The sequence below is a fragment of the Pelobates fuscus genome, chromosome 2, assembly GCF_036172605.1.
Source record: "Pelobates fuscus isolate aPelFus1 chromosome 2, aPelFus1.pri, whole genome shotgun sequence".
Taxonomy (NCBI): domain Eukaryota; kingdom Metazoa; phylum Chordata; class Amphibia; order Anura; family Pelobatidae; genus Pelobates; species Pelobates fuscus.
The window spans coordinates 214,150,951-214,163,296 of NC_086318.1; the positions used below are offsets into that span (position 1 = coordinate 214,150,951).

General features: G+C 36.4%; 1 protein-coding gene across 11 annotated transcripts in view; it reads left to right on the forward strand.

The window, feature by feature from the left end:
* The window catches only part of PTPRK (protein tyrosine phosphatase receptor type K), a 405,796-nt gene that overhangs the window by 121,075 nt on the left and 272,375 nt on the right, over positions 1–12,346 (forward strand). For all 11 annotated transcript variants that reach the window (XM_063443155.1, XM_063443159.1, XM_063443156.1 and 8 more), the window contains exon 3: positions 2,948–3,219. In XM_063443155.1, the coding sequence (XP_063299225.1) occupies positions 2,948–3,219 (272 nt within the window). The remainder of the gene's footprint in view (positions 1–2,947; positions 3,220–12,346) is intronic.

The window sequence follows — 12,346 nt, forward strand, 5'->3', positions numbered from 1 at the left end:
AAACAGTGTGGTCACAGATCCAATAGGAAATTCAGGAGCAGGTATATGCAGACAGCCAAATACACATGCATAATAAAATACAAAATAAAATTCGAATCAAAAGTCCATCAAGAGAAAATCCAACGCGTCTCTTCCGATAAGATGTAGGACTTCTTCAGGGAGATCATGTAGGAATGTTTGTGTTTGTGATTTTTTTTTTTCAATCCTCCTTTCCATATTTTTGCATGACTTTCACTGGTTCTGTCTTTTCACATTTGTATTTTCTTGAAGTTTGCATTTTTGCAATTAAAATAATGGTTTAATGCAGAATGTACCGTTTATATATGCTTTATATAGTAAAGGACAAAAAAAGTACTTTTTCAGCAGTATTTTTCTTTTGACGGATAAGTGTTGTCGAGTGAACTTATATATTTTCTATATCAGTTTTAATGCCTGCACATAACCATTACATGATCTATTCAGTAGGGTTTGGGAGCAATAAGTCAATGCCAATGAACTTCTCTTATTCAGTTGCTACAAACAGTTCGTTTTTTTTTCTGGTAAAAGTAGTTTTAGTAAGTTGGTTCAAGTGTGGTACCGCTTTACTGCAGGTTAGAGAGTTGCTTTTTCAGGTGCTGACCCAGTTAGATTTCTAGCCTCCAAATAACAGTAAAGTCTGCAAAATATTTAAAAGGACTCTCTATACACCAAAACAACTGTAGATTAATTTAGTTACACTATAGAGCATGCCCTCACTTATCAATTCTCTGCATGTCTCACTTATTAATTCTCTGCAATTTAGGAGTTAAATCACTGTGTTTATGCAGCCCTAGCCACACCTCCCCTGGCTGTGACTGTCTTCCTAGATACTTCCTGTAAAGACAAATATTTTTTTAAAAACTTTATTGCACATTGTTTTCAGCTTAACCCATTCAGGACGGAGTCAATAGTACACGTTCTGATCAAAACAAAATGTTAATATATGTCTGTTCAACCGTAATTCACCTTTCAAATTAAGTGCACCCACATTTGTTATATATCGTTTTGTTCAGGAGAAACAGGGCTTTAATTTCTATACTATTCATATATGAAGCATAATTTATTATGAATAAAATAAAAAAAAACTGAGAAATTAAGATTTTTTTTTTAAAAAATTGTAGTTCCGCCTGACATTTTAGCTGTAAATGTCATAATACTGTTATGTTTTACTGCAATAAAATGCACACATTTGTATTCAGCAAAGTCTTACAAGTACAACAGTACCCCCCATTAACAGATTTTACGGCGTTTTGGAACGTTACAGGGTCAAATATAGCACATTCCATTTTTCATTTTTTTTTTCACATTAAAATTTGCCAGATTAGTAATGTTACCTTTGAGACAGTGTGGTAGCCCATGAATGAGAATTACCCTCATGATGGCATACCATTTGCAAAAGTAGACAACCCAAGGTATTGCAAGTGGGGTATGTCCAGTCTTTTTTAGTAGCTAACACTATCACAGTTACTTGTATGCTTGAAGCTGCTGTCCCTACGGGCTCTTTTTATATTCTGTATATTTTGCAATTTTGCACTATTGTGTGCTATTGCTTGCTTTTTATTTGTAATGAAGTGGACTTTTTATTTCCACTGATTGTCTCTTTTATCTATGGGAATCTCCAGACCAAGTTTTATTTTATTTTTTTAAGTGATTGTGGCGCCCTGTTTTTTTCTGATTGTGTTCAGAATGAAATTACATATGTATATATAGTTTATTTTAATTTATTTTTTATTTTATTTTATTTATTATTGTAATTATAGGTATATATAAACATAAAATATGTGTGTATTGTATATAATATTTATATCTTATATATGTAACTTCATTCAAAGTGTATTTTAATACTAATATATGTACTTATATTAACATTAAAATACACTACACTATGTATGACGTTACATATATATGATGTATATATATTGTCAGTATATTTAGACTGGCAGACATTTTGTGTTAAGACAGAAATTAAGTGTATACTGTAAGTCACCCTCAGGACAGAGGTGACTCCATTTTGTAACAGAATGTAAAGACAGACACAGTTTTTTTTTTTTCCCTCTTTCTGTAACTCTATTCATTCCTATCTGAGCTAAGGAATGCGACTTATGTAAACAAAACAAGAGATTAGGCATGATGTCCAACAGCAAAAGGGGGGGTTGAATGCTACAACCCAGAGGCAAACATATATATTGCATGATGTCTAACAGCAAAAGGGGGGTTGAATGCTACAACCCAGAGACAAGGAGGGGGGCCTGATTTGCTGTGGGAGGGCTGCCTGGGTTGTCAGGAAGTCCTCCCAAAGAGGATCGTGGCGAAGGTAATTCCTGCGAACCTATAGGGGAAGAAAACCGCTACGACGTTCTATGCCGCCGCAACGGCTTTAAAGCCCATTATAATGGGACCGGCATAGAACGCAATGGCATTAAGGGGTTAAACAATATCTTCTTCTCTATTAGCTTGCTCTAGAGCCTATGTGAGCCTTATACATGTGATTTTAAGTTCGATTAACAGAGCGGGGTAAATAAGAACTTTCAAAATGAACACACAGAAAATTAAACCCTTTTTTTGTTTGTGTTTTTTTTTTTATGTTGATTCTGAGTCACACAGCCAACATGAGGGGTGGTTAGGGCTGTATGTACAGAAAGAAATGTAATTTAACATCTAAATGGCAGAGAATTGAGCAGCGAGACTTCAAAGGCATGATCTATACACCAAAACTGCTTCATTAAGCTAAAGTTGTTTAGTGTTTAGAGTATGCCATTAATTTAGACTGTCTTTCAAAAAAAAAAAAAAAAAAGACATCTTTCTATTATGTTATATTGATGTGTCATCAGTTATCCCAATTCTATTCTGTCTTGTTATGCAGATTAAAGAGGATTGAAGGCTTTAATTAAACATATGCTGACATGTTTTTTTTTGTGTTTTTTTGCAGGATCATACATGATCGTAGACTCTTCTAAGCATGATCCTGGAGAGAAAGCACGTCTCCAGTTACCTATTATGAAGGAAAATGATACTCATTGTATTGACTTCAACTACTTGCTCTACACTCAAAAACGAGATCACCCAGGAACATTGAACATCTTTGTACGGGTGAACAAAGGACCACTCGCCAATCCAATCTGGAATGTAACTGGTTCTACTGGGAAAGATTGGCTGAGGGCTGAACTGGCTGTTAGCACTTTCTGGCCCAATGAGTATCAGGTAAAGCAATGTTTGTCATACTATTTTGAATACATCCCACTTTAGCTTGTAGTGGTTATGGTACTAGCAAAGTGTGGATTTAATTGCTCCATTTATTGCCAACATGTTTTTAAGTAGCATGACAAAAAAACGAAAACCAGAGATATCATTATAAGGAAGTACTGGGGTATAGAGGCATTGACCTGCATCCTGTTGTCATGGCCTATTGAAACATAAGCAAATAAAAAAAATATCCAACTGAGGAAAACAAATATGCACAGAAAAAAACTTGCTTGTATTAAACCACAGAGCAGATAAAGCAAATGTCCTTAATACAAATTTGTATTCTAGAATAGCCAAAAGAAAAACAGGTCACAAAAAGTGAAAATTAATCCCAGGGCATTTAAAAGTGGAAAAGAGGCATCTCAGGTAAATCACAAAATTAAAGCTGATTTGAACTATGCAAGGTTCTTAACTGTAACTTGCGTTTAGTGAACTGCCCCTGTATTCATTTTTTGCTGTCCTAAGTTGATTTTATTTTTTTGGTAACGTGACACATCCTTTGGACATTATACAATAGTATTTTTTTTTTTTTTTTTAGAATATTGGCTGTATTTACCCAAGCTATTTTTCTGTGCATACAATTGTCAAAGGATACCCGTAAAACATAATTTTAACCCCTAGCAGAGTGTTAGGCTTCGGGTCAATGGAATTCCTCTATTTTTGTTTGGTTTCTGGTAATAAATTTTTTTTTTTTTTTTTTTGTTATATATTTTTTTTGTTGTACCATAATCAGGCAGGTTCTGATTCACAGTCTGTAATTTGTGCTCGGATCCAATATCACAGTGATGTATCCATGTCTAAATTTTATTTTGTTTACTTTTTTGTGGTTAAGTTGTACTTCTTTTAGTTTCAATAACATCTCTGGTTGCCATATTGTTTAACTCATGTGTTCTTTTTCTGGATCAAGTGCACGTAGACATTACATCTCATGTTTTCAAGCACATATTTCCACCTGGTTAGTCTTCCCTATTTTCATTAACAGCAAATGTGGAAGATCTCTTAAATATCAGAATATTACATGCATTATGTGTCAATTCGATTTGGATCTGGGAATTTTGAGGCAAAACATGCAGAGCTGTGGGAAAAAAAAATGGTCTAAACATCTTTATCAGACAATTACTGCTCGTAGCAAAGAATGTGTTTATACGGTCAAATATTTACAACCTATGGCAGTATTGTGGCCAGCCTAAGGCACACCTGTTCAATAATAAAGCTGTCTAATCAGCATCTTGATATGCCACACCTGTGAGGTGGATGGATTATCTCGGCAAAGGAGAAGTGCTCACTAACATAGATTTAGACAGATTTGTGAAGTATATTTGAGAGAAATAGGCCTTTTGTGTACATAGAAAAAGTCTTAGATCTTTGAGTTCAGTTTAAGAAAAATGGGGTCAAAAACAAAAGTGTTGCGTTTATAATTTTGTTCAGTGTATATACTGTTTGTTTCTCAAAATGGTTTAATTTCTTTTTCTTTTTTAAATCCTTAGTTGCTATAGCATTTGGGGTATTTTTCAGACCCCAACAATTTTAACTAATTGCTTCTCAGACACGGTTCACCTCACAGGTTTCAAAATCGCAAGATTAACCCTTATCATGCTCTAATCAATCATACCAACTCTATTGGATAACCATCACACGTATTCACTACAAACATTACATTAGTTAACCATATTATGACAATGACACAAGGAACAATGCATTGTTCTTACTGAGCATGACAAACGTGTAGGTTGCTGATATGTTCAAACAACTCTTATAATGCTTAGGCTGCCATTATTGTGACTTGCTCTCTAGATCTATTAGGAACACATATAAGGTCCGTTAAATAGACTGACATGATTGAACATGTGACTTGCTATGGTGGAAAGTCCTATGGTGGAAACCCTAGCTGTTTATTTAACCCCTTAAGGGCCAAACTTCTCGAATAAAAGGGAATCATGACATGTCACACATGTCATGTGTCCTTAAGGGGTTAAACAAAAAAAGGAGAGCAAACAAAAAGTATGTTATATGCTTTATGAAATAGAATGTATTAAAATTTCCCTATATTTTTATTTATAAGCACCAACAATTTCCACAGCACTGTACAATGGGATATATATTAAAACATTTTTTTTACACGCATTCTACACCTGGTCTCCAAGGTGATCTTGCACACTGTACTTTAGTTCACTCCAGATTTAAACCCCAAAGTCTCACTTTTATATCTTTCTAATTGCAACCAAGAGAAAGCGGTCTAGTCTTGGAATTGCCTTCCTTGAACTAGAGTTGCTGAAATTGAAATGACTGACTTTTGACCTCACTTGTGGGAGAAGGCTTCCTGCCCGATACTTTGAAATGAACATTTTCCCTGTCCTTTTATTACCTTGACTTCAGCCTTTCTGAAGCCCACACACAGTTTCTTAGATGGCATGGACAGACAGGTGTGCATGTGTAAAAGAAAAGTCCTCAAGGAAAAATAACCCAGAAAGCTACCATAGCCCAGCATGAATCAGCATCAGTCATCTCTGACAGCATTATCCACAGACTAGTTTGATAGCAGGCTTTTTTTCAAACACCCATTGTAAACAGGAAAAAATGTGACATCTTGCACAAAGGCTTGCATGTTGATGGTAAGTGAGTGTGCAGGACAAAAGGCTAAATGACAATGTGAAAAGTGTAGGGATTTCACAGTCTTCACTGTAACAGCTGATTAATCTGTTGTTCCATGTCTACATTGCTGCCTAATCAGATGGAAATGTTCGCAATGTCATGTTTGACTCACACATTCAATGCTAGAGAATCTTGTAAATCCTGTGTTGTCTACGATGTGATGATTACACTGCTTCACAGCATCTTTTACACTCCACAAACACTGGCTATTAAAGGATCACTATAGTGTCAGGAAAACTAAGGTTTTCCTCACACTATAGTGCCCTGAGGGTGCCCCCACCCTCAGGGTCCCCCTCTCGTGGTGCTGAAGGGGTTAAAACCCCTTCAGCCGCTTACCTTATTCCAGCGCCGGGCTTCCTCTGCGCTGGTGACCTCTCCTCCCCCGCCGATGTCGGCTCCGCGCGCATTCAAAATGTCCATAGGAAATAATAGGAAAGCTTTCCTATGGAAGCTCTGCGTGATGGAGGCATTAAATGCCTCCAGCGTCGCAGATGCGCCCCTAGTGGCTGTCCGGAAGACAGCCACTAGAGGCTGGCTTAACACTGCAATGTAAACATAGCAGTTTCTCTGAAACTGCTATATTTGCATCTGCAGGGTTAAAACCTGAGGGACCTGGCACCCAGACCACTTCATTGAGCCGAAGTGGTCTGGTTGACAATAGTGTCCCTTTAAGTATTGTGATGGTAAAAGGATTCTGCCCTGCTGTCTGTCAGCTCCTTACACAAGTGAACACCTAGTCTGTTTGCATGAAAGGGTTAATGGCAATCTGGAATCAAATACTTGTTAGGAACAATCCTCATTCTGTAGTACATCGGATTTGAACAAAAAAAAATTACATTTTATACACAAAAAGGCTAGGTATAGAAATATCTCAGCATAATTTAGAATCCAATGTACATAGCAAAAATGTGAAAACTTCTAACAGAATTCACTGGTAGGGTCTCTGAACTTTTTGCATCTTGTATATTTACATGATGGCACCTGATGAGAAAGGGGGAAGATAGATATACTCGTTTTGTTCAGCCTGGTCTTCAGTTCCTAATTGCTTCATCTGCTGGGAGCTCCTTCAGCTGTTCCCTTGTGGTAAAGGAATGAGCAGGAAGCTCCACCATTTCTACATTTTGCAAAAAAAAAAAAAATCATCTTGTCCATTAGCAACTGGGTCATTGATCAGCTACATTCTACTTGGCGATGCATTATCAACATTTACCATTCGGGACTTTGCTAATCTTACTGCAACTGAAATTTCAAGCTAATAAAAGTTCTCTCGTCAGCATTAAGCCAGCCACACCTGGGCTTGGGCCTTTCATTACCATTTGTAACAATGGAATGGGCAGGTCAAAAGAAACATGATGAAAACACTGAAAACCTTTTACGTATAATACTTTTCTGTATGTGAAAATCTTAAGGATGGAGAAAGAAATACCTAATTGTCATTTGCACTTTTTTCTTTTAAAAGGCAAAATGATATAGAGTACCTTCACTCATTTACAATATCCTAATCTTGGTTCGGCTCAACTTTTGTTTAACTTTTGGTTAGACTCAATTGACAGTAAAGATACCCATAGTGTTTTGTAAGAATACTAATAGCAAATGCATCAGTGCAAATGTAAAGACATGTAGATGATAATATCACTCATCTGCTTTGTGTTTAGTATTGGTTTCTAGTAAGATTATACAATATATAAAATTAACAGACAAAGCACTGCTACTGGGGCCATGTTTTATAGGGTTTTCTTTGGCTCTTCCAGAACCTGCTAGATGGCTATGTTCTTGGATCAGCTGGATCATTTTTTTTTTGTTTAATTATTATTATTTTTTTATCTAGTTTTCGCCACTAGCCTGGAGTTTTCCAGTATCTTACAATACTCCTGTTTCCGTTCAGTTACATATTTACTATGAACCAGTAACTCCAGGGTTACTGCAATCATCAGAATTACTACATCAGACTGTAGTCGTTATGATGTGAGGAGTAACTTGACCCTGTTTCCTGGTTATGGGGAAAACTGTTTTGTCCTCGTAGTGGGTCCTGCAGGACTTCCCAGTCTCCTTTGTAGGCAAGTATACGAAATCCTCTCAAGCCAGTGAATGAGCATCTGTGAATCTAAATTTGCACACAGGTATTAGCCAGCCTGTATGTTTTATTTCAGGCTGGCTGGTGATGCCTCAATGATGCTGCCATCTATTGCAGCAGAAGGGTTAATCTCCTTATGTGCAATGTTTCATAGCTAAACTGCTCATTCAGATTCTAGTTACCAAGAACACTTCAAATCACTGAAGTGGTCATGTTGCTTGGAATAACTTAATTATATTTACGATACTAGAGCATCGTTACAATTCTGTAATGAAGGTAGACGGCTATTGCAACATGAGACTTAGAATTTGCAGGATACTGCTTACATTCATATTTAAAATGACATTTTTTAAATAATTGCAGATACACATATCTATAGGTATCAAGCATACTTTTCCATTATTCCGGTACAATTTCAGACATTCTTTGTTTTACTTCAATTTAAATAAGGAAAAGGCAGATACAAAGAGCATGCCAAGTAATATTGGTCCTGAATTTCTCTCAGGCAACTAAAGACCTACCATAGGTTGAGAACATGATGTGTCATATGAGTAACCTTCAGGATATTGAGGTACGGTCACTGTATTATTTATGTGTTATTTATCAGTTTCCTTTATAAATGCCACGGCATTGTTAACAACTTGCCAAATTTGATTCTACTGTCAAATGTTTGACTGCATTACTCTAAAGTTTTACAAATCATGTTTTATGAATGTTAAGTATCCACACAATGTCTGCTTGAATGAATATGTATTTATATCTGCTTTACGTTCATGCCAACGTGTAGCTTTTCCACAGCGTGACCTCAGGTGCCTGATGTGTATATTGTATGTATGATCTATTCATTTGTGCATGTAAAAAATATCTCGGTTGTTTAGTTGCTGAATGCACCATAGACATCCTATCTTTTAGTTTAGAAGCAACTCTTGAGTTTATGAGGACCTTATCATGTAGGGTGGTAGACTTTATTTTGAAGGGTCTACGCCACTTCCCTGCTTCCAATTTTAAATAAATACATGTATTTGTGGAGAGCAAATAAAACAAGGTGCAAGAGAGTAGGGAGGACAGGCAACGGCTGGTTTTAGCTTATCTTGTGCCGTTACAGTACCAGGGACATTTGCATATCAGACTGATTCCACCCAAAAAAGCGGTCCCGATTTGAAATGCAGGCCGACCCTTTCTCCACGAGAGATACAGCAACCCCAGACGATAATTGCAGCGTTGTTATTCCTTGTCAGGCCCAGCCCTTTTGGGTGGGATCTGACTAATTTGAAAATTTCCTTGGTTATTTTCGTAATGGAACAAGATGTGCTAAAGCCAGCTTAAGATTTGTGCGGGTACCCACTGAAGGACAAGCTTTCAGGAATGATAGGTTGGAGAGGACCCTGCTCAAACTAGCTTACATTCTATAGGAGTGTGGGGTGTAAAACACAATAGGACAGGAATTTGAGCTGTTGTCCATTTTCAGTATTATCTTACATCCTGTTTGCTCTCCTCATGTATTTATTACCATTCTCTATCTGACAATAACATCTTAGTCACAGAGTGGACACATGGTCTATGTAAGCTGTCTCCTCATACAACTGGATATTTTATTTTTCTGCCCACTCTGGTTTCTGTACTCCTATTTATGTTTTGGCACTTTGTGATAGGTGTACTTTTGTAGTCTACAATATTCTTCTGTTCTTAAAAACACCTGCTTTTGAACTGCTGCACTGTATCAAATAACTAGCTTCATCTTTATTTGCTTCCGATCGCAAGGTTTTTAGGTTTCAGTTCTAAATTTCCCATGCTGTCTTCTGTAAGCTGTAAACAAACAGATCTTCTATTAGAAAATGGCATTTTTATCCTCTTATAAGCACCTGCTATTAGTCTCTAAATAATATAAGAATGGTTCTGGAAAATGCTCAATGATGCTTTTTAGTGCTATATATCTGTCAACATTCTTTAAATTGAAACAATGTTTAGAAATTAGTTGAGCTTTTTAGCTTTTTTAAATTTGTATTTTAAATTCCCTCTTTTCTCTAAATGTTTAAATGTTATTCACGCAAAGGAGCCTGAGGCACATATCTCCATGGTGCAGTGGGAAATCCTGCACTATCCTTCTCGTTAAGAGTACACTGGTAGAGCTAATGCAAAGGCAGAACAGACTGCATACTCTGTAGGGGTTGGAGAGTCCCATTTTATTATCCCTTTAAGCACTAATGAATTCTTTAAGTATTTTAGAAAACAATTGTCAAGCCCGGCCTTTCCTGAATTTGAACTAGTGCCAGTGTCTAGCTATTTGGCTCTGCACTACTATCCTCGATAAGACCAGAAGGTAGTACTTTTTGCCAATATACTTTCTGGCTGAATTTACAAACCTAAAGCGGCACACAGGAAGAATTATATTTTGGCAAGGTTTTTTTTTTTTTTTTTTGTCTTTTGTTTTGTTCTGTCAGATGGGTTGGCTGTATGTTCTGCCTTTTTCAGCTTGAGCATTGATGAATACCACAGTATAATAAACGTGAACATGAAGTCAATACAAACTGTCACATGTGCATTTTCAACCACTTCCATCTTTTTGGATAATATATTGATTTGACAAGTTACAGAGGATGTGTGCGAAGATTATTTTTTTTAATTTTATTTTTTACCAATTTAACCCCTTAAGGACACATGACATGTGTGACATGTCATGATTCCCTTTTATTCCCGAAGTTTGGTCCTTAAGTGGTTAATTTTAATTTTTTTTTAGATAGTAAACTGCCAATATTACATTAAAGGATCACTGTAGATCTGCATGCTGTTTGCCTCAGAAAAACAAGCAGTCTGCTGACATCATCAGAAGGGGAATGGCAGGCAGTCCCCCTGCTGGCTGTAAAATGTAAAGTAAAAGTTTAAACAAAGATTAAAAATTAAATAATATATACTTGGATCATATATTTAATATAAGGCTTTTTTTTTTGTTGCAAAAAATTAACATTAGGCAGCTCAGAACTGTGCTCTGGGCTGCCTAAGTCATGTGTGCAGGGGTTGTAACTAGCCCTTGGCACACAAATCCCAATATCTGTATATGTGCAGCATGTCAAGCAAAAATGCTGCACATACAGACTCCTACCACCATGACTATTTCTAAATGCCAAAGTGGTTAGACTAACTCTTTAAATTTATTGGGCAGACTTAAATGTATTGGTAAAGAGGAGGGATTTTTCATGATTTAACAATTCCATTTTATGACATCCTCTGCACATTGTTTAGGCTGTGGAATGTATATCTGTAATATATAGTTAGTGTAGATTTTGTGTGTGTGTGTGTTACAAGTTGACAGTTAAAGCCCAACAGATTGTGCCTTTTTCTAGATACAATTTTGCATTGCATTGTTTCACTCAGGATAAGAATCTCAGAGTGAAAATTGGAATGTCTTCACATCCATAGGCTTCAGGCAGTGTTCTGAATTGTCAGGCGTGAGAGCGAATTCTCTAAATAGAACTGTCTGTTACCTGACATTTCCCAGGAATGTTAGCTAATCTTCATTTGGGCACTTGCAAGAAGATTGTTCAACCCTGGTCTGATCAGCTATTTTTGTCCACCCCAAATTATTTATTTACTTTTTAAAGTGCAGAATTGCACCATGGGTAAAATATTTCAAATGGATGTAATTACTCTGTAGGCCTTAAAACATAGTTTTTACATAATGTTTTTGCAGAGTATTATAGGCTGGTATAGGTCTTTTAAGTATAGCAATTCCATAGCATTTGACATCTAAAGATAAGATTACAGGCTGTATGTCAGAGGAACTAGGCAAAATGTTCTTCTGATTAAGGCATCAAGTAAGCAAGACAAATGCTTTCATGCCCAGCCAGCCATGACGATTTTCTTTTTTTTGTTTTTTTTCTTTTTCAGTTGGGTGTACCCATGTACTCCCGCCTGTATTAGGCAAAATATATATATATATGTGTGTGTGTTTATTTATATATATATATATATATATATATATATATATATATATATATATCTATAGTTTGAACCCATAAAAAAATGCTAAATAATTATATAACTTTATGTATATAAATACATATATATATTTAATGTAGCCACATTAAAGTGGATCAAAACACACAAATCCTTATCGTTTATTGGAACAACTATCTGTTGCTGACAAAGTCATGCTTCTTTTTAGGTAGGTGTTATTACATAGATCCTTTCACTAAGGATGACAGCCAAGACTGGCACAATCTAAGCCCTCTCAGTGACTTACCATGCCAGGTACAACTTATCTGATCTGGGGGTCTGATCTGCAATCGAAGCGGCACAAAACGGTACCCGAATCTTGAAGCTACGTCCGCAGAAACCGGAGCCTGGCAGTGCGGACTAGGC